At 38.9% G+C, this 23,208-nt stretch overlaps 2 protein-coding genes across 9 annotated transcripts; both read left to right on the top strand.

The window, feature by feature from the left end:
• Positions 1-1,194: 1,194 nt before the first annotated feature.
• Positions 1,195-4,859, top strand: LOC120439473 (CD276 antigen-like). Of its 3 annotated transcripts, none has more exons than XM_039610505.1 (5): positions 1,195-1,373; positions 2,697-3,074; positions 3,189-3,266; positions 3,357-3,464; positions 3,548-4,859. In XM_039610505.1, the coding sequence occupies exons 1-5, from the start codon at positions 1,277-1,279 to the stop codon at positions 3,565-3,567; spliced, it is 681 nt and encodes a 226-aa protein (XP_039466439.1). In that variant the 5' UTR covers positions 1,195-1,276; the 3' UTR covers positions 3,568-4,859. The 3 variants fall into 3 exon arrangements, with proteins under 3 accessions (XP_039466439.1, XP_039466438.1, XP_039466437.1); XM_039610504.1 differs by having other exon boundaries at positions 3,354-3,464; positions 3,551-4,859; XM_039610503.1 differs by having other exon boundaries at positions 3,354-3,464.
• A 2,261-nt stretch (positions 4,860-7,120) lies between these two features.
• On the top strand, positions 7,121-17,509 carry LOC120439472 (CD276 antigen-like). Of its 6 annotated transcripts, none has more exons than XM_039610496.1 (7): positions 7,122-7,371; positions 9,369-9,490; positions 11,288-11,388; positions 15,590-15,967; positions 16,082-16,159; positions 16,247-16,359; positions 16,443-17,509. In XM_039610496.1, the coding sequence occupies exons 3-7, from the start codon at positions 11,292-11,294 to the stop codon at positions 16,488-16,490; spliced, it is 714 nt and encodes a 237-aa protein (XP_039466430.1). In that variant the 5' UTR covers positions 7,122-7,371; positions 9,369-9,490; positions 11,288-11,291; the 3' UTR covers positions 16,491-17,509. The 6 variants fall into 6 exon arrangements, with proteins under 6 accessions (XP_039466433.1, XP_039466430.1, XP_039466429.1 ...); XM_039610495.1 differs by having other exon boundaries at positions 11,285-11,388; XM_039610498.1 differs by having other exon boundaries at positions 9,366-9,490.
• Positions 17,510-23,208: the final 5,699 nt, after the last annotated feature.

The raw sequence follows: 23,208 nt of genomic DNA, 5'->3' as shown, positions 1-23,208 counted from the left end.
CATTAATTCTGAGTAGAGGCAGTGGCCAAAAGTAGTGGTTGCTACATGCAGTCTGTGCTACATGTGAGACACGTGTGCTGGATGAGGAAGTGAGAGTTTATTCCTGTTAAACTTTGCTGTCATTAATGCATCATCTGCTTCCAGTGAAGCACAGACTGTAAATAGCTGCAGAAACAGCATGTTCATATTGTTTGAGCTTCTGTTGAGCTAATTGATGTTGTTATTGGGAATTCATCCATTTAATTACTGGCACAAAAACTCAAAGGTACGAGTCCTGATTTCATTTTACATATATTAAAAATAATGGTAGCACTTTATATTAATGCCACACTGTTAAACATAAATAAGGTATTTAAAACATGCTTGATCCATAATGTATATATTATTACTCTTCTTTGGTATGTTATTTATAAATACAGATGTATTATTATACCTATGATTATGGTTATTATTAGCAGTGATGTAAAAGCTGTACAATATCTGTATTGACTAATAGCATATAAGGAGGAGTGCAGTGCTCCCAGCATCAGTGTAACCAGCAGAGCTTCCATTGTTCTCTGTACTGACATGTGTGAGCATTTATACTGGCAGGTGGAGGATGTTACACCATCACAACATTTTAAACAGTGTTGAATCTTTGCTGCAGGTTTGATCTCACAGATAAATGATCAAAGACTAACTGAAATCTCTGAGGTGGTGTGACGGTCACCTTCTGTATTTGATTGATTAAAACAGTCATATATCCAAGTTAGTCTCTGGATGCTGTGCTACATACTACTGAGTCATTAATGACACAGCACGCTTTTGTTGTGTCAACATGACTTTCATGTTTGTCTATTATGAAACTTCAGAGTCGCTTACTTCGCCTGAGAGGTTGGCTTGTTGTTATTTGTTATCAGTCGGACACATTATAACATGTCTGAGTCTTCAGTACTGTAGAGTAAGTGAGAGAGCAGATTAGTTACAAACTGAGACGCGGAGTTTCTACAGAAACAATTCAAATACAAAGTAAATTAGGTGATGCGTTGAAGCATGACAGGCACGCAAGCGTCACAGTGGGAGTTCCCTTACGTCAACACGTCATGGGACTTCTTAACACTCTAGGGCTGAGTTAACCCCACCCAGATCGCCGTAGGCAGAGACTGTTTAGATATAAACAGCGAGTGAGCCTCGCAGCTCATTCATTCATTCAGAGCGAAGCAGGCAGGGACTGATCGGACTGCAGCTTTCCAAAAAACTCGCTTCTGTCAGAAAACGGAACTTTTAATCATCGATTATGTCTCTGAACAACTTCTACTTTAAGGACTTTTCCTTTTTCTCACTCTGGACTTTTCTCCTGTGCTCGGCTTTGTCCGTCTGGACTCCTGTACAAGGTAAACAGATGTTTCCAGCTGCATGTTAGTGCAGATTACAGTGAATTTTAATCAAAAACTGGCGGATGTGAAAAAGCTGAATTGACTATTATCAGCTGTGCTGTGTTGTCCGTCACTAACATCGGTGTTCTGGTATAATTTGTTCAGGAGCGGAGAGGGAGACTATAGGACCAGACATGCAGCCTGTCCTGTCCTAGTAGGAAGCAAATGGGTCTCAAATAAGTGGATTCATGAGCGAGGTCAAGAGTTCAGAAGACCCTGTGGCCTGACAGAAGTGGACTGAAACTGACTTTACTCCTACACAGCACCCCGTGCTATCTTGCATAGATAGAGCGCTTTAGGTTGAAGTTGTAAAATGTTGCTTTTTTTGTTTCTTTCTTTGGGTTTTGTTTGTTGTCAGTGAGTTACTTTAAAACCGGAAGAAGCTTAAAACGAGAAGATTGTCAGGCAGGTTCTGACTGTGTGAAGCGACTGCTCTCAGTTTAGAGGTTTGTTTATAACGGACACGATTGAGATGATTCACCGAGCAGGTTATAAGAGCCGTGTGTTTGTCAGAGGGGAGAAAGAGCAGAGTTACAAAAACAACGTCCGGTGAGCCGAAACTAAAAGACTGTTTATTGATCCGGAGTGATGCAGACTCTGCCCGCACACAGGCTGCTGCTGACAACACGTTTCCACAAACCCGCTTAGCTTTTATAAAAAACCTGTAAGTTTGACAATCCGCCGTCATGTCTCCATTGGGAATTACGTCTGACTGCCCACGTGGCTCGTTCGTCCAATCAGGTGTTTGTGCGTGTTTTGTAGTTTACTCTGGATTTGTAGTTTAAAATTTTTAAAAAATGAAATTAGTTGGTTATTAAATCTGAACTCGCAGCGAGGTTAAACAGTCGGTCTTAACAAGTAAATCATTAGAAGGGCAACATGAATGAGTGAAACCACCAAGCAGACTGTGTGATTGACTTAAATCAGCTTGTTTACTTCGAGTGTAAAACTTACTGAGGATGAGTCACATGAACTATCATTATGAATAAATACTTGTGTTGTTTCTTAGAAATTGGATGAGTCTGATCAATCAGTCTGTGTTGTTAAATTTTAATAAACACATTATTCCTTGATAAAGTTTTATTATAGTCAAATAAAACGTTAGAAATTCAGGACCACAGACGGTACACACAAGGGTCAGTCAGCCTGTAACAGAACAACAAACAGCCGTCACTGACAACAACTGCACACTGGTTATGTCTGAAATTTTGTAGCGTATATTAAGAAATTCTACAAGGGTCTGTGGGAGTTCAGGAGGTTTCATTTTCTGTCTGTTTCCAGGTGAGGTTCTGGTGATTGGTTCAAATCTTCCAATCATTGCTGCTCCGGGTGATGATGTCATCCTGCCGTGTCACCTGGCGCCCACGTTCGATGTCCAGGGTCTGACGGTGGAGTGGTCCAAACCCGACCTGAAGCCCGACCCGTCGGACCGGCTGAGCCGAGTGGAGTACGTTCACCTGTACAGGGACAGGAAGGAGGTCCCCGACATGAAGATGGCCTCGTACTTCAGGAGGACGGAGCTGTTCATGGACGCCATGAAACACGGGAACATTTCACTGAAGATCCTGAACGTGTCGGAGGAAGACAACGGCAGATACAGATGCTTCATCCCCAAGCTGAGGAGCAGAGTGAAAGCTGCTGTTGTTGAACTTGTAGTCGGTGAGAAGATTTGTTTTGGTGATGTTTGTGGTTCCAAACTCAAAGTTGTTTTGTCCCCTGATACAAACTTTCAGCCTAATTTTAATAACAAATTTTGACTGTTTTGTCTTTTAGGTTCAAACTTTGCTAAAACCTCAACGACAGAGACGCCGCTGCAAACTCCAGATCCTCAGGACACGACTCCAACAAATGGTGAGAAAACAGTCCAACTCTTCTCTGCATCATCCCTGTTTGGGGTTTTGTGTATTTGTGGTGACCTTCTTGTCTTTTCTACTTCAGCAGGTCGATCCAGGGTCGCTGTGGTCGTCGTTGTCATCGCTCTTATATCGGCTGTAGCTGTTGCTGGTCTTATTGTATATTTTTGCTGCCATCATCTTCATCGAACTCTAAGTAAGAAAGAAACAAACAAATAAACACAAACATGTTGTTGCTTCTTGTGTCGTCAGACTGACTCATTATTCTCCTTCTTTCAGCAGAAGCATCCAGAGGATGATGAGACACAAAAACAACCACTAACAGTCTAGCTGCCTTGCTCAAAGGAGCGTTGGTGTTAATGGAGCTGAGAGCATCAGAGATTTATCTGTGCTGGATCTTCAGTCAAATTGGGGATTCAAACCAGCATCCACAGGGTGACCCTCGGACCTAGCAGCACTGAGATCATCATAAGGTCACACCTACAAAAGGATGTGAGCCTGATTTGAACTTTGACCCCAGCTGAAGGCTCGAGCCTCGTCCAGCTTATTTATCGAGCTCATTTTCACACAAAGAAAGTGTCATAAAAGAAAACCCAGAGTGGAAGATCAGAGGATGTAAACAGGAAATATTTCTTACAGAAGTCTTCAGTCAGAGTGGCTGCTGTCAGACTCTGGAGGATCTGCTTGGAAACATCAAGCAGTGAAACTGATGGATTTCCTCCTTCAGTACAAAACTGTGAAGTTCAGCCTGGAGAAGAAACACTCCTCTGCCTCACTGTCAGCATGTTTAATGAATATTTATTTAGTCTTTACCTCACTGGTTAAGGTGCACTTAAATCTCTCAGTGACACCTCAAAGTGTCTCCGATGGACAAATTAAAATGAAAATTAAAACTGTTGGAAAATCACCAGTAGACTGTGAAGTACCAGGAACAGGATTTATGGAGCTCACATTAAGCACATTAACTTTAATGTCTCAGAGAAACTGAACTATAAGCTGAACACTTTAAGTAACTGCTGCACTTTATAAACAGAAATAAGCTGATTTATACTCTAGATTTTTAACTAATTTATTACATTTACTGTGAAACTTCCTGCTGGTTGGGACTCGATGCTCAGACTTTAACGTCATAGTCCGATTTGTGACTTTGTGCTTTCACTGCCTTTAAGTCAAAGTCAGTGTTTATGTCACAGACAGATGAGTGTGTGATGAAACAAGCTTAAACTTCAACACGAGAATAAAAATATTTAAATACTGACCTGAAAGAATTTCTTAGATTCGTTGATTTTCAAGCCTCTTCTTGACATTTTGTTACAATTTGTGTGTTTTCTTGTTTTTACAACTAATACCTCGTCCTATTAATTAATTTATGTAAGTTATGTATTTATTGTTGTCATGTGTCGTTTCCTGTTTGCATTTGATGATGTTTTCAATCAGTTGAACCAAATTACCTGTTCAAAAATTTGAGTTTTTTCTTAGTTAGATATTAAAATGATTCACTGAGTTTACTGTTGTTGTTCCATGTTCTTGAATAACATCAGTATTTGGTGAACATGATGATGAAATCAAATAAATCTGTAAAAGTTTGTCATCATTGTGTCTGCTGTCTGTTTCTTCGTCTGTCGGTGGCTGATCATGTGACTGATCATGTGACTGTTTGTGTCTGTATGTTCTTAACACATTAATCTTCAATGTGAGGCTTTAATTTGAACTGTGAAGCACTTTCTAACTCTGGGTTCTCTATAAATCAAGTTATAATTATTCATAAAGGCCATTCAAAGCTCTTCTTCAGATGTTGGCACATATTTGAAAAGTATAACAAACTTAGAGGCAGAAGAAATGATCTGTGAACAGCGACATTCACAAGGCCATTAACAGTGATCCCACTTTTGCAAGACCGATAGACAATAACGTGCTGTATGTTGTAATCATAAAGAGAAGCAGTGTGTTGATGTCGTGTTAAAAGTATTCATTTGTGACTGAGCTGATGAGACACGTTTTACTGAAGTCGAGCTTATAACTGGGTGAGAAATGTAACGTGTGTAATGACGTGATTTTAATGTTTAAACTTTGCTCTAATTCCTGTTTGTGGAAGTTCACAGAGAGATTGTAAACACTTTGAATAAAACAAACGTGTGAATATTCATGAAAGATCACAAACAACAAATGACCTACATGTATGTTTCAGCCAGTACATTTTATTTCTATGATAATTAAGTTAATTCAGACCTGCAGGTCTTATTATGGCACATTCACTCTTATATCATGTGTTCACAAAAGCAGAGAATATTTACTGGGAGCCATAAAAAACACATTAGTTCATCCTGAGTGATCTGGGACAGTCACATTCAGTCATGTGATGGCATCACACTTTGGGAATGAGGGGGATTCCCTCCCCTCTGGTCGACATGCCCCTTTCTCTGCTCATTTGGTTTCAACCCAGGTGGGAAGACCCCCACATCCCCACTTTTGATTTTTAGCTCTGCGTCTCAAAACAGCCCACAGCTGCAAAAAAAATCCCAGCCTGACTTTCACTTCCACACTTACGACCTGTAACAGCAGAGGGGCGCTGCTTCAGGGGATGATCAGACTCTTGTTCCATTTCTCCTTTTTATTCACTTTTACCTGTGTAGGCTTTAACAGGAGAAAACATTCCCTAAGTTTCATTCTTTAAGCCTAAAATTTGACAAAAAAGCCCGTTAAAAAAGCAAACTATTTGAAACTTTGAGTCTTTTGGTGCTTCAGATTTTGCACATTGAGGCTGTTCTGACCTGGATCTGTTAAACTGGGTGTTAGATCCAGCATTGTGGGTGAAACCAATGAAACTAGATGTTTAAATGAATCTTGAAAATCTTCTGATTTTATTTGAGTTTTTCAAGTTTAAAAAATATTTTCAGTTAATTTTAAAGTTTAAAACGTTTTGTTATGTTTGGCTTTAGGTTTAGTTTAATTTTCTAGAAATTTTCTTGTTGTGGGGACGTCCGGACTGTCTGCAGTGAGCTCTGCTCTCAGTATAGCCGCTGTTCAAAGTGTAACACTGTAGTGAAAGCTGTGGGGGGGTAAAGCAGAAGTAAAACCAGGTGATAGAAAACAGAAAAGTGTTAGTTGTGTGTCTGTGGTTTTCATGTTGGGCTTTTTTAAAAAAGTATTTGGCAGTTCTGTTCTTGGTTCTTTGCTCCTGGTGAACTTTGCTGTTTCCCTTCACTTATTAATGAGTGTGAGGCTCAAAACCGTCTCACAGTGACACTATTGATAAATTTGGGCATCGCAACATCTTGATAATGCTGTTCTGTGAGGCTGTTCAAGATAAGCTGTGACTCCGGGCACTGTTTTCTCCCTCTGTTTATGAGGCTGTTCCCGTTGCTTGGTAACTCAGTGCAAGGCAAAAAAAAAAGTTCAATAATAAACTATAGTGAGCAAACACTGTTGTGTTTACCGGTATAACCACGCAGGTTTTCAGCTGTGTGTTATTTCAAGTAGTTCAAAAAATAACTTTATAAAAACACAAGTGATACACAGATTCCCCAAAAACCGCGCAGTCATTCGACAACAACAACAACAACAATATTAATAATAAACAAATAAATAAAGCTAAGGAAAAAAGAGTTTTAACGGGTGTTTTAGAAATAGCCAATGAGGTCCCGACCTAACCCGCGCAGAGAGATCCTCAGTGTGTTGTTGTTGTTTTAAACGACATTTTCTGTCTAAAGTAGAAGAAGAGAACAGTCCGGAGTCAAAGCTGAACATTTCGGCCTCTTTTACTTTTACTTTCCTTCTTGAAACCAGGGGCTCTCTCTCTCTCTCTCTGTCTTGCTGATATAAGTCGATAGAGCTCACTCTCTGTCTCTCGGCTATACGACAGTAATCGTCAATATTTATTTCTTTACACTTTGTGTTTAACTCATTTAAACCCACAAAAGTAATAGTAAACAATCGTTTTATGTATGAAATTTTAAAATGTTGCTGAGTGATTTTTAAAGCATTTTTCAGTAAATACTTTAATATTATAATACGGGGAGATTTATGTGTCACATGACCAGAGCTGTTTACTTCCTGGTTGCTCTTTGAGAATGGATCTCCGCGTCGAAGCGTCCAAAGAAAAGGTCAGTAAATTACGTTAAAATACACGGATTGCAAATAGTTTTGTTACACGTGACCTTAATGTGTCTGCAGTAATGTCATGGTCATCTGCGATTACTCGAGCGTGTGTTTGCAGCTTGAGTAAAAGAGTTCTGACAGTCGCAGAAGTTCGTTCGTTACTGTGTATTGTTGTCGTGGGGACATCGTGTGTTTGATTCACGGCACAGAAACGCAGAGGAACGAGCCCTGATGTTTATTGTAAATGTATAAAAATCAGTTAATGAGCAGAGCTTCCTTTTTTCTCTGTACACAATACTGACATGTATGTGACACACTGCGGGTGGAGGAGGTGAGTGGGTGAAACGATGACTATGCAGATTTTAGCCAGAGTTGCTTTTCTATTTTAAAGATTAATAATGTTATATTTCTGAGTGAATCGTGATGTTTAGCAACTGCTGTTCCCGAAGCACAGCTCTGATCGGACCGAGCCTGAAAAAAGAATCAGGAATATGACGAAACTTTCTGTCTCTCTTTTGTTATTCAAGTGAAACGTTACAATAAAATGTGTCTGTTTGAGTCTTGAACGTTGAATAGAAAAGTGAGAGGATCCCGAAACGTTGATTTTGTTCATCTGAAAGTTTTCAGTGTGAGAAACATTTCGTCACTCATCCAACTGACTTCTTCGTTCTCAGCTGACTGCAGGTTTCTTGTAAACGCTTTATAATTTTGGGGAAACCTGGCACATCAGCTTTTAAATGTTCCCATTATTGATGGAAATCTCACAGTGTAAGAAGGCCAACCTGCCTTCATATCCTCCCTGGTGTATCTGATGTGTTCGTCCAGCTAGTTGCTGTGATCCGTGAATTGTGGTACGTCCTGAGATTTGATTGTCACCCAGGTGTCATCCACATACCTGAACCAATGACTTGGTGGTGATCCAGGGTAGGATAGCACCGCCCTCCGAGATAACAGCAGGCAATAACAATCCAAATAAAGTCATTTATGAGACTGAGATTGGCTTCCTGTGATAGTGAGAGTGATAGTATGAAAGCATGCAAACACCGCCCTGAAACTTCCATTACATCACCAGGTTACTCCTATTTATAAACAATGATAATGTCATCAAGGAAATAAGGAAAGCCTGCGATCAAAGAGAGAACTGTGAGTATCTGAGTGAGTTTTTATGTCCTTCCCTCTGAAAGTACGAGGTTTCACTTCCTGTGTGGCGGTAATGTCAGTGCACGAGACAGCAGGGTTCACTTTATCTGCAGAACAGTTCACGTGTTACACAACAGCTGGAGTAGAATGTGTAAATCCACATAAGTGTGTTTCAGTAATAAGTCAGAAGGAATCATAAAAGTGCTGCTGGAAACAAAGCAAACAATGAATCTGGGTCACAGATCTCAACAACCAACACCCATCATAAAAGTGTTGTCTGTGTTTGTTTACATGGTTCTCCCTGCAGAAGAAACAACTGACACTCCCAGCGATAGATCCACTGAGAGTTATCGCCTGACCTGAGATCATGAGTTCATGATCAGTTTCAGACAGAACTGTTTATCTGGGTCGTTGCTTTACAATAAAGCGCCTGACGACTGTTGTTGAGATAGATAGATAGATAGATAGATAGATGATTTATTTTTTCTAATTTTTAAGAGTAAAAAGAAAATCAGTCTTTATTTTTCTGTCCTCTCCTGCTCCAGTCAAACAGTGAGATGTTTAGGTGCAAACATCTCGTTCGAGGACGACCAGACTTTAGTGTTCAGAATAAATAGAAAAAAAACTAGTTTTCAATAGTTTTTAGAGATATTTAAGTGTTGCTCAGGATTCCCCTCGCTCTCCAAAACCTAGTAGATTTCTGTTGGTGTAGATTTTGCTGTCAGCCACCAGCTGACATTAGTAGCTGGTCAGTATCATAGTTAGTGAACTAAATTTGTCATGTCGACTTGTAGTCAAAGTGTAAATTTACATTGAGCTGCATGTCTGTGTTGAGATGTAACAGTTATATTTTTGTCAGCAGCCTGAATGTGAAGATGAGGAAGAAGAAAATCTGGATCCCCACAGACTGTTAACAAGATGACATCATAGATTTCAGGCCTTTTTTCATGGTTCCACTGTGGACTTTACTACAGTCGACTGTAGGTAATGTTAAATACCCCAATTCTTTCATCTTGGAGCTGAAGGAAGAACAACACTCGGTGTTTAAATACTCAATCAACAATCACTTTAATCAATACACTCTTATTATTCCATACAAATACCATGAGCAATACAATCATCCAGATGGGAGATGTGCACAAAGAGGGTCACAGCAGATCTCAAAATGTTGGACCGTTACTCAAACTCCTATAGCCTCTGGTGGCTCCCACCTCGTCATAAACCTAAACATCCACATTCTTTCTATCTGACCTGGGCTCCCTGTTTTTCTGCTCCTGGCTAATGTGGGGGAGAAGCTCCCGTGCAGTACGCTCTGTTCTTTCTACAATCAGAAAAGCAAGGCCATGATTCCCTGCAAACAGTATTCTCTTTATAAATCAGCAGTATGAAGTACCATAAAACAGTGTAATTCATTCACAGCAAATTAGCAGTCCAATGTAATACAAATCAGTCTAATAAATCTAATAATCTTCACCTTTTTCTAAATCAGGAGTATAATGCAACCTAAAACTACATAATGATTTCACAATCTTTAATCAGCCGTATAATGATTCAACAATTCTTTGATTAGAGGTATAATGTAACATACGACAGTGTAATAATCTCACAGTATTGATCCAGGTGATGTTGTCATGTTTTAATGTGTCAGTGTTTTTCATTTTTGATGATATAAAAATGGAGATGCCATTTCCAATTACAGCAGGTTTGTTGCCACTAAATATGTTCACTTTACTTTAAAACACTCAAGTTTAAGAACCGAGAGCAGCAAACAAAATGTGAAGATGAGTAATGCAAAACTATGACCTTTCCTGGATATTCAAATTCCAAGTTCCTCTGTGTTCTCCATGTGAGGTGGCTGTAGAGCAGGTCCTCTACCAAATGAAAGGTTGGTGAGTTGATCCTTGGCTCCTTAAATCCACCAAATATCCTTTGGCAAAATCTAACCCTGATGCATCCATCAGAGTGAGAATGTTAGATAGAAAGATAGAAATGCAGAGGCCATTATTGTTAGTGCTGTGGATTGTAAAGAACAATGTGGATTAGACAATCACTTTAACACTGGAATCCAAAGTGAAATCAAATAATCAATCAGATATTATGTAAATATATAAATAATATATAAATACCTGCTTTGAATGGCAGAAAGATGTGAGAAAGTAAGAAAGACAGAGACAGGTGGGTGAGCTCCATTCACTCTCATCAGCAGAGAGAGAGAGAGAGCTGCACACTGTGCTGTAAACTCTTTAAAATACCTCAGTAAAAGCCTCCTCTGTGCCCTCAAGGAGAAACTGAAACCGGAGCAGTTTCCAGCTCTGACTCTGCCTGTTTGTTCCACTTTCAGCAGAAAACCTTATTTGCTGCAAAAAGTGACTTCACCCTCACTTTACTGAGCTGCCATAAAGAATACATTTATACTGCTAAAATAAATGTTAGAAAAATTTTCGATTTCAGGGCAAAATTTTTTTCCCTTTTTTATTAAGGTTCACTATGACCAAAACTACAGATTCAAACATCATGTCAGTCTTATAAGATAGAGCATCCACAGCAGTATAAAGTTAAGTTTGTTCTCGGTTCAGAGGTCGCTCAGCAGAGAATTTTTGGTCAACCTGTGTGAAATCGACTCTTACGATTGGTCAGAATCAGCCGATGAAAGTAGGTCAAATGTTACCTTTTTATAAAGAAGGAATTAAGTTGAGAAAACAGTCCAACTTTTCTCTGCATCATTTCTTTTTGGGGTTTTGTGTGTTTGTGGTGACTTTCTTGTCTTTTCTACATCAGCAGATCGATGCAGGGTCTCTGTGGTCGTCATTATCTTACCATCTGTTTCAGCTGTCGCTGGTTTTCCTGCATATTTCTTTCACTGCCTTCATCAGAAACTAAAAGTAAGAGTAAGTATGTTGTTGCTGTTTGTGCAATCAGACTGACTCATCATTCACTTTCTTGTGCTCGTCTGTATAAACTTTGTTGTGCCATCAGTGATGTCATTGCATCACTTGTGTTTCATTGTCATTGTTGTATATTGTTTATTAATGCCTGTTTGTTGTTGCACTGAATGAAGGTTCTGTGTCTGTAGTTTTTGTACATTTGTTGTTTCAGGGATATTTAAATGCACTGCAGGTGTATTCAGCTGAGTAAAGTGAAAACATTAACTGAAAATCAAATCATATGTATTATTAATTTAAATAAAACAAAATATAAAACACAGCTGATTTTATCGTTGTTTCTTTCCTCCCAAGTGTTCTTTACTGGACAGTAAAACCAGAAAATAGTCACCATGATGGTCCATATGTTGATTTAGTGGTTAGTTTGTTGCCTCACAGCAAAAAGGTTGCTGGTTAAAATCCCAGCTGGGCTCTTTCTGTGTGGAGTTTGTGTGTTCTCCAGCTTCCTCTCTGAAGATGTGCTTATTGGGTTCATCAGTTATTCTAAACTGGATGTGAGGAAACTAAAGTGGTTGAAGTGTTCAGATTAAACTGTTGCATGAAGATAAAATCTGACTTGTAGTTAGAAACACTTTGGTGGGCAGTAAGACTGAAATGAAAGCAGAGCTCATGTGATCCACCTGAGCTGGAATTTTTGTTTTGTGTTCTAACTGTTAATGCTTAATTAATACTGATCATTATGGATGATAGTTATAAGGATTTGTTCTGATACAGTGAGGACAGAGTTCAACAGCTGTAATGGTTTTACATGGTCATAGAATAAATTACATGTTTTTCCCATTTTCACGTTTGATCAAATATATTTAAATCATCATAGAGCTGTTATGTTTTCAGGTAAAACAGGACGTGAAAGTACATATTTATTTTTCTCAAACCATGAACCAGAGTGTCAGGAGATTTAAAAATGTAATCTAGAAATATTCATACTTCATAATCTGACCATCATTCTCTGCGTCATTAACAAGTTAGAACCTGTGGGCTACGAGGCCACAGAGCTGAGTCATTAGTCCACATATTTACTAATCCTCAGCCTCTGACAGGCTGCTGCTGATCTCAGTAAGTTCGTCTGAGCTCAGATTGTCACGTGATTTAAGAGGAGCGATGAACTGCACTTTTTTTAATGACAGTATTTTTAAAGTGCTCTAAAAATGTAAGATTATTCAACATTAAATACTGAAGGGACCTTCAGATCAGTCTATTAACCTTGAAGGAGAGGTCAGAGGTCAAATGAGACATAAAATTTTAAATCATTATACAGAGCGTTCTTTGTGATGATAATACGTGCCACACTTATAAAAATCATACTTTCATCATAAGTTATGAGGCTTTTTGTCAAACCTCCAGTAAACCATACTTTGACTTAATGGTTTCAGATGTAAGCTGACTGACTCCTTTAAATCACGTCTGTCGGTTTTAAATCAGAGAGGTTCCTGTTAGAAAAAGCTGCTGAACTGATGAGAGATGAAGCACATTTACTTATTTTATACAAACTGATGCCTCGTGTTGTCTTAAGCAGGATTTACAGTCCAGCTGACGGAGCGCTGTCGCCCTGCTTCAAGACAAACTTATAATAAGTTATTATAAAACTATTTTTTTCTGAATTAGTTTTCTTTATTTCAGAGTTTTTTTATTTCCAGAGCAAATTTTCTTATTTCAGCTTTGTTTTTATTGTTTAAAAATATTTCATTTTCATTGGTTTCAGTGCTAGTTTTATTTCTTTTGATTATTATCACTTATTGTTGTATAGAAGGCAAATGTCAGAGACAAGGTTTAGGAAAACCAGTGCATGTGTTACAGTAAAAACCCACTGAAGTTGATTTCACTATAATAATCCAGGATTGTCCAGGCCGCTGCAGTGACATTAGTTCTCAGCAGAGCTACGCCCAGTCTGTGCTAAACACATGTGCTGGAAGAGGAAGTGAAAGTGAGTGTTTATTCCTATTGAACTTTGCTGTTGCTAGCACACGTCATCTGCTTCCAGTCAAGGAAGTTTCTGCAGACTGTAAACGGCTGCAGAAACAGCATGTTCGTATTGTTTGAGCTTCTGTGGAGCTAATCAATGTTGTCATTGGGAATTCATCCATTTAATTAATGTCAGAGAAACTCAAAGGTACGAGTCCTCATTTTATTTTAGATATTTAAAAAATAATGGTAGCACTTTATATATTAATGCCACACTATTAAGCATAAATTAAAATGTGCTTAATTCATCATTTATATATCATTACTCCTCTTTAGTCTGTCATTTATAAATACAGATATATTATTATACCTATGATTATGGTTATTATTAGCAGTAATGTAAAAGCTGTACAATATCTGTATTGACTAATAGCATATAAGGAGGAGTGCAGTGCTCCCAGCATCAGTGTAACCAGCAGAGCTTCCATTGTTCTCTGTACTGACATGTCTGAGCATTTATACTGGCAGGTGGAGGATGTTACACCATCACAACATTTTAAACAGTGTTGAGTCTTTGCTGCAGGTTTGATCTCACAGATAAATGATCAAAGTCATCTTCTGTATGTAACAGAAATTTGGATTGATTAAACAGTCATATTTCCAAGTTAGTCTCTGGATGCTGTGCTACATACTGCTGAATCATTAATGACACAGCACGCTTTTGTTGCGTTAACATGACTTTCATGTTTCTCTATTATAAAGGTTCAGAGTCGCTTACTTCACCCGACAGGTTGGCTTGTTTTTATTTTTATCAGAGAGACACATTATAACATGACTGAGTCTTCAGTACTGAACAGAAAGTGAGACAGAGCAGATTATTTTCATGAAGCTGAGCCTCGGAGTTTCTAAGTGATTCAAAATACAAAGTAATTTCGGTGTTGCGATAAAGCGCGACAGACAGGTTTTACTGCGTCATCACATCGTGAGACTTCATAACCATCTAGGGCTAAATTACAACCGCTTAAACCAATCAGATCGCCGTAGGCGGAGACTGTTATATGTAGAGAGCGAGTGAGCCTCGCAGCTCATTCATTCGTTCAGAGCGAAGCAGGCAGGGACTGATCGGACTGCAGCTTTCCAAAAACCTCGCTTCATTCAGAAAACGGAACTTTTAATCATCGATCATGTCTCTGAACAACTTCTACTTTAAGGACTTTTCCTTTTTCTCACTCTGGAGTTTTCTCCTGTGCTCGGCTTTGTCCGTCTGGACTCCCGTACAAGGTAAACAGATGTTTCCAGCTGCATGTTAGTGCAGATTACACTGAATTTTAATCAAAAACTGGCGGATGTGAAAAAGCTGAATTGACTATTATCAGCTGTGCTGTGTTGTCCGTCACTAACAGTGGTGACATCTGTCAGTAAGTTACTTTAAAATGAGAAGATTGTCAGGCAGGTTCTGACTGTGTGAAGCGACTGCTCTCAGTTGAGTTTTATTTTTAACGGACACGATGGAGATGATTCACCGAGCAGGTTATAAGAGCCGTGTGTTTGTCAGAGGGGAGAAAGAGCAGAGTTACAAACACAACGTCCGGTGAGCCGAAACTAAAAGACTGTTTATTGATCCGGAGTGATGCAGACTCTGCCCGCACACAGGCTGCTGCTGACAACATGTGTTTCCACAAACTCGCTTAGCTTTCCGCCGTCATGACTCAGGAATGAGCTCTGACTGCCCACATAACTCGTTCGTCCAATCAGGTGTTTGTGCGTGTTTTGTAGTTTACTCTGGATTTGTAGTTTCAATTTTTAAATAAATAAATTAAATTAGTAGGTTATTAAACCCGAACTCATCTTATTTTTCTTTATTTGGAGCAGTTAAATAATCAGTTTCAGCAAGTAAATTATCAGAAGATCAACATGAGTCAGTGAAAACACAAAGCAGATAGTAATGAAATAAAAGATGTCAAATTAAATCAAGTTGTTTATGTAAAACTTAAAAATGTTAGAATTTCAGGGCCACAGACAGCACATACGAGGCTCAGTCAGTCTGTAACAGAACAAACAGCCATCACTGACAACAACTGCACACCGGTTATGTCTGAAATTTTGTAGCGTATATTAAGAAAGAGTTAAGTAACAGCACAGAGGCCAGTGGGGCTGTTCATGCTCTCCAGGTCTTTGGTGTGTAACTCTACAGGGGTCTGTGGGAGTTCAGGAGGTTTAATTTTCCATCTGTTTCCAGGTGAGGTTGTGGTGATTGGTTCAAATCTTCCAATCATTGCTGCTCCGGGTGATGATGTCATCCTGCCGTGCCACCTGGAGCCCATGTTCGATGTTCAGGGTCTGACGGTGGAGTGGTCCAAACCCGACCTGAAGCCCGACCCGTCGGACCGGCTGAGCCGAGTGGAGTACGTTCACCTGTACAGGGACAGGAAGGAGGTCCCCGACATGAAGATGGCCTCGTACTTCAGGAGGACGGAGCTGTTCATGGACGCCATGAAACACGGGAACATTTCACTGAAGATCCTGAACGTGTCGGAGGAAGACAACGGCAGATACAGATGCTTCATCCCCAAGCTGAGGAGCCGAGCCAAGTCTGCAATTGTTGAACTTGTAGTCGGTGAGAAGATTTGTTTTGGTGATGTTTGTGGTTCCAAACTCAAAGTTGTTTTGTCCCCTGATACAAACTTTCAGCCTAATTTTAATAACAGATTTTGACTGTTTTGTTATTTAGATTCAAACTTTGCTAAAACCTCAACGACAGAGACGCCGTTGCAAACTCCAGATCCTCAGGACACGACTCCAACAAATGGTGAGAAAACAGTCCAACTCTTCTCTGCATCATCCCTGTTTGGGGTTTTGAGTATTTGTGGTGACCTTCTTGTCTTTTCTACATCAGCAGGTCGATCCAGGGTCGCTGTGGTCGTCGTTGTCGTCACCTTATTATTACTTTTGGCTCTCACTGGATTTACTGCATATTTCTCTCGACACATCTTTCACCGGACACTAAAAGTAAGAAACAAACAAACAAACACAAACATGTTGTTGCTTCTTGTGTCATCAGACTGACTCCTTATTCTGCTTTTTTTCAACAGAAGCATCCAGAGAACGATAAGACAGAAAAACAACCACTACCAGTCTAGCTGCCTTGCTCAAAGGAATAAATGGACTGGTTCTTCTATACTGCTTTTCTACTCTGCTTTAGCAAACAACACACTTTGAACTTTGACCCCAGCTGAAGACTCCAGCCTCGTCCAGTTTATTCATCGAGCTCATTTTCACACAAAGAAAATGTTTTAAAGGAAATGATCCTCCCTGTTCGTTGCTGTGCTGGACTGGATCATTCCCAAACAGCAGGGCTGGAAGGATTTCACAACATTAAAGGAAATTTCCATGAACATTTGTGACACAGCTCAGGGGGAAAGATGACATCATCTGAAAACTGTGTTGGAGACGCAGAAGAAGTTACAAAAACAGGTTATAAGCTGATTACTTTACTACACTGTGTTAATGCTGCAAATGATGTTTAATGCAGCTGTAATTTAAACAGAGTCACTTATTGTGATGCTGAAAGTGTTTATTTATGAAAGCTAGTTTTATATGACACCATTGTGAGCACCTTTATATAAGGTGATTGAAACTTCAGATATTTTTTTATTTTTTTATTTTAAATTCCACAGTTAATTTATTAAATGTAATTTAAACTTCCTGCTGGTCAGGACTTGATGTTCATTCTGTTTCTAGTTATTTATTGAAAAAAGCAGTTTGATCCTGATACAGAGCTCCAGCTTTACTTTACTTTTTGTCATTTAAAGCTACAAACTTTGTGCAGACTGACAGAAATCCTCCTGACTGTGGTTTCTGCTGCAGTTGCGGAGCTAAAATTAGAGGATATTTGTGTCCAACTCTTCTTTATTCCTGTTCTGTCACATGACCGTCGCTCCTTTGGTTCACAGTTAAAATGATCTGTTTGCAGCTGTTAGCCAGCTCAGGGTCATGTTCTTTTATTACCTCAGATATTTATTTATAAGAATATTTATATTTAAGAATTATGGATGGATGTATTTGTTACTGCAGTGAGTAGAAAGTTACAGTGATATATGTGAATGTGTGAAATCGTCTGCAAATATGAGTGTGAAAGTAAAAAGTTCAAGCACCTTTAGACACTAATGTGGTGTTTTCTTTTTTGCCTCCATTTGATGTTGAGTCACTGTTTACTTCGCAACATGGTTAAACTTGACAATGAGAACCTATATTTATATTAATGGATCCTTTACTTTGTTTATTGTTTGCGTCTTATAAACCTGACGTCAATCATCAACAGTGTTTGAAGTTCAAATGCAGCTTTTGTTTAAGAGAACGCTGCCATCTGCTGGCTGACCTGCAGAAAAGCTGTTTGTGTCACAGGTTTGATGACACACCTAATGTCATCAAACCTCCAGTCAGTCTTTCTTTCTGCTGCTTTATGTCAGACTGGGTTTGATCCATGTTGGTGTAAATCTGACCAGCAGAGCTCAAAGTTCATCTCCTTCAAAGAAACAAGAAAGAAACTTTCCATTTCTACTTAGTCAGACTTCCAAACACAGAATCGACACATTTAATGACACTACATTAACTGTGAAGCTGATTTTTATACTGAACACTGTGGTTTTCATGAAAATGCTGAAGATCAGATCAGTAACATGTAGTAAAACACAGCAGTGCTGACCTGCAGCTTCCTCTCTGCTCACATCAGGCTGCTCTTGTCTTTCCTTCTATTCGCACATTTATACTGCGAGCACCTCGGACAACATGCCGTCACATCATCACAACACATCTGCTTCTTCCTCCTCAACATTCAACTTTACAGTCTGATCTGCAGCTTCAAGGACCTCTCTGCTCCTGACTCTCTGGTTTCTGCACAGAGAGGAGAAAACATCCACCTGCACCACCCAGAATCAAAAAGATGAAGAAAGCAGATTTCCTGCTCTACTGGACAAATAAAAATCCCAAGTGACAGCAAGGAAGGACAGAATGACTCAGCATGAAAAGGTCTGTAACTTCCAACAGTTATGTGATATGTGTTTTGCATTAAAGCTGCACTTCAGTTACTTCAGATTTACATTTAGTTCCACATTTATCATTTAAAAAAATCCACACGCTCGCCTCTGTAGTCAGCTGACTTTATGGTTTTACCAAGTGATGTGAAACATGAGACTGAACTGAAGAAACACAAACATCACTTCCTCTAATTTCTACAATGACTCACCAGTGACTCAGCATGACGCATGTGAAACATGTCCAGTGTTCTGTTTCAGGGACTCGAGTAAGCTCCCCAATCGCAGTGTTCAAATGACAGTTACAAAATAAATTCACTTGATGGTCAATAATATCTAAAGAGACCACAAGTGTTGTACTTCCTTTATAGTCATTTAAAACCTCAGGCAGTGCCTGAGGTGTCACACTGCAGTGTCATAGCTGTCACATGTCATGACGATGCAATTTTACACCATCACCATAAATTCCTCTTCTGCATATGAATCATACTGTAACCTAATGACCAAGGTTCAGTCGATGGTGGTTGGACCATGAAATATTTCTTGATGGTCTTTTTGGCCTGGCATGAACTGAAGGGTCATTCTTCAAAACCAGACCCTTTATTTAATCATTTCCTGTTACACATCTAAGAAAAATAATAAGCCATGAAAGGAAGATGTAAATAATACTGTTTGAAATACTCTTCACTATGAAGTTAAAAGATGATCATCCTCTTATTGGATACTTACTCAATTTCAAATAAGTATTCATTTAGATTTTTCGATTGTCACATTTTTTAGGTTTCATTTTCAAATCTTTGCTCAAATAAACTCTTTATATAATAATTCAAAAGGTTACAATTGTCATACTTTAATTTGTCTTCTTTCATCATGTGGGTCACAAGGTTATGGTGGTTGTGCCACAGGCAGTCTAAAAATACTTAAAAACCAATGATCTTTGTCACTGGTGTTGATGGTTAACAGCACATGCTGTTAACACAAGATTCGTGTCATGGGTTGTTGTCAGTAAGAAAGCCTTCTATCCTCCTGTAGGCCTCCTTGGCCAGTTTGATGGCTCTCCTCACGTTGGCTCTGCTGGTGTTGTAGAGAGCTGTCCCTCAGCCTGAAGCTCATATGAGATCTGATCAGAGCCTGGACTTCACTTGTCATCCAAGGTTTTTTGTCACTGTCACAGTCTCTTCACAGCACTTAATGTGGAAAAGGACAGACTGAGTGAAGGTCTTCAGATCCTGCTTTGTAATTTGTTTTTTTTTTTTTTTTTTAGATCTTTCTTGTATTTTAGATAAAATTGTGGAACCACTTTTTAAAAAATAAAATATTAATTAATTAATTAATTTATGGTGTTTATTAGCTGATGTTCACTTTGCCAACTGCAAACTGCCCAGGATCACAGCGATTACAACGTGGCTTTACCGCATGATATTGACCAGGTTTTAGTTCCTCATACACTGAGCTTTAAATTATAATACACTGAACCCTTAATGTTTATAAACTTTATAAAGAAACACAGAAAAAAGTTCGATGAAACTATGACTCGGGTTTTATTTTACTGTTGGAATAATTATTTAATAAATAAATCCATTATCAGTCCTTAATTAATCCATCGTTACTTAGATGTATGATTACTGAAAAAATCCACTGTCAGAGTAAAGCTGTTTGACTTTAAGTAACTAATTTAATTAAAAAGACAAAAGGTGCTATTTCAAAAGCGCATCTCAATTTTTATACATGATGAAGAAATCCTGCAGTAGGAAATGAAACAGATCTGTCAGCTTGACTGACAGGTTTCATTACTAAGTGGTGAAAAGCACAATTTAATTGTTTGCCTATAATTTAATTATTTTGGTGTGCCCATATTAGGGCAGGTTGTAAAATGTATGAGAATAAGGGAGAGTTTACCTTATAATACACGAGAGCATTTTTAAAAGACTCGTTACCAATGTTCCCTCTGATTTTTCATGTGTCTGAGCGAACGCACAAACTCCCTGAGCGATCCCTTGGACCACTGTGAGCGACATCAGACGTGTGCACTGTGGTCATGCCAGCATCGAATCCATCCAAGTTACATGGTTTATTAAAATAATCAAATTACAGCATTTACATTTATGTTAGACTACTTTTAATTAACTGCTTTAGCCCACTTACAATGAAAATTTAAAAATTGTTCATGGCCTGTGTAGTATGTTAACGCTATTGGAAGTAAAAATAAGTTAAACTCTGATTCAGAAAACACAACTTTCTTTTTTTTTTTAAAATAAAGCTCTGACTTGTATTATGAGTCTGTGGTCTGGGAGAGAGTCTGTAACTCTGTGTCTGCAAAATACAGGATATAATGACCAATGTTGGGCAATTAATTATATAGTTACTTCTTCAAAAAAGTAACTGAGTTATCCAAACAACAACAACATTTTTGCAGCTGTTTACCTAAAAATGCAGCCAAGGCATTTTTTTAAAAATAAACATTTCAAACTATTTACAGAACAATCAGCTGTTCTGCATCAAATTTGATGCCACACAAATTTTTGTGCCACTCCAAAAAATAATTTCTGTCCACTATGAGATAAAGGAGAACAACAGCCTGATACCTGCAGGCAGTAGCGGGTTTTGATACGGGTGACACGGGCGGTTGCCCTGGGGGGCATCGTGGTGGGGGGCGGCATCACGGGCAACGGCAAAAAAAATAAAAAAATTGCTCGTATTCAAGCTACCCCGACATCAGCCAGCGCATATTGGGTATTGTCATTGTTTCAGTGACAAGATATAGGCCACAATCACTTTTTGGCAGGCTGAAAATGGCATATTATCAATGTTAATGTTCCTTTAAATGTTATCCAGCAGTTCTAAGGGACTGTTTGAGATATAATATGTCACATAGGACCCTTCTGAATGACATCCGCCAAGTTTGAAGCAGAAATAGTATTTCAGTGACAAGTTAGAGACCACAATCACTTTTTGGCAGGTTGAAAATTGCATATTGTCAGTTTTATTGTTCCCTTAATGGTTATTTAGCAGTTCTGAGGGATTGTTTGAGATGTAATATTTGACATATGACCCTTCTGAATGACATCCACCAAGTTTGAAGCAGAAATAGTAGACCACAATCACTTTTTGGCAGGTTGGAAATTGCATATTGTCAGTTTTATTGTTCCTGTACAAGTTATTCAGCAGTTCTAATGGACTGTTTGAGATATAATATGTCACATGTAACTCTTCTGGAATATATCCAACAAGTTTGAAACCGAAATATTGTTTCTGTCACAAGTTATAGGCCACAATCACTTTTTGGTAGCGCTAAAATGCCATGTTCTCAGTCGTTATTCTGAACAAACAAGAAAGAGTCATGGTGATACTGGCACCAAGGGCGTCGATTTGGCATGGACGGAAGGGACGTGTCCCCACCAATATCCAGCGATTATTGAATTGTCCCCACCAATAATTTGATCTCTGCGAGTAAAGAAAAACAAACCCGATAGAACGAAAAAAAAAACAAAAAAAAAACAAAACCGATCTGTCAACGTCTCATTCACCCAGCGGTGCAGAAAGAGTTAAATTACGTTCTCTCCTACATCATGTGACAACTATGGCCAATGTGATTGGCTGTGCCTTTCAGGGAGCTCTGTTTAGTTTTAGCAGCGGCAAGCCTGCGCTGCGAGGAGGAGAGGAGAGGATAGCAGCACAAAGGAAGAACCTGGATATAAGAAAGTATTTTTCAAAGAAACCTGTAAGTCACTTAAAGCAAAGTTAGCTCATAAAATGTGTCCGTCATAATAACGTTACAGGCTATGCTAGGCTTTGGCCCACATCAGTCTAAAATTGTATGTAACCATGAATAACGTGTTTTGTAAACTAACTGCACAACAGGCAGCACTATTAGTTATCTCAGTCTCAGAGTAGCATTTCTAATTTTGATTCAAACTGTCAGAGAAAACAGCAGCCTCGAGTAAGCCAGGATATTAGTTTACAGAGGCTGTTAAAATTATATGTCTAACGTTAAAATGTTGGTGACACAATAATTACATCCTCATCGTACTGACATATTCATAGGGTTCATTTTTGAGACAAAATATCATGAGGTAGTCATGATTTTGCAAATATCCCACCTTGTAGTGCAGTTTGCACAAATTGTTTTAGGAATGCACTCACCCTACAAACATTACTGATGAGTCAAGATCTGCAAAAATTGACAGAAACACTGAAGCAGCTACACATTTTATTCTTACTGTCATGTATGTGCTATTTGTCAGGTGACAGAAGAACCAACACAAAGCTCAGAGAGTAATGGTGATCCAAGGCCACAGGTGAAACTGGATGATGACTTGGTGGTTCATGACTGTATTTGAAGCACATGTGTGACTGCATGTATTTGGAATGTCTCAGTGTTATTTATCAGGTGACAGAGGCAGCTCTGCCATGTTGTAGCTCAGACAGAGGTGAAGAGGCGAGGTCACAGGTGACTGACTGATGATTTGGTGCTATAGATTAACTAGCGTTTATTATCATGACAATTGTTAGGCTGCTGATGTAAATTGATTCATTAGTGTATATTTGACAAAGAATGTGAATTGACATGTTTCACTTTTTATATGGCACGAATCAATGTGTTATTTTATCAGGTAGCAATATGTCCTAGTGCAGTCAGAGGGGAAGAGCCAGGGCCAAAGGTGAAGCACATCAAGCACAGAATAATAATTTTAATCTGAGGATAAAACGCATGTACTGAGGCTGAAAGAAGTTTCAGTGCTCTCAGAAGACTAAAAAGATGGCTAAGGTTAACAATGACTCAAATGAGATTAAACAATGCTGCTGTATGTCCACCAGGAGAGAC

This window comes from Oreochromis aureus, linkage group 3 (assembly GCF_013358895.1).
Source record: "Oreochromis aureus strain Israel breed Guangdong linkage group 3, ZZ_aureus, whole genome shotgun sequence".
NCBI classification, from domain to species: domain Eukaryota; kingdom Metazoa; phylum Chordata; class Actinopteri; order Cichliformes; family Cichlidae; genus Oreochromis; species Oreochromis aureus.
Note: the sequence above shows the minus strand (reverse complement) of the source record. Positions and strands in the feature narration are given on the sequence as shown.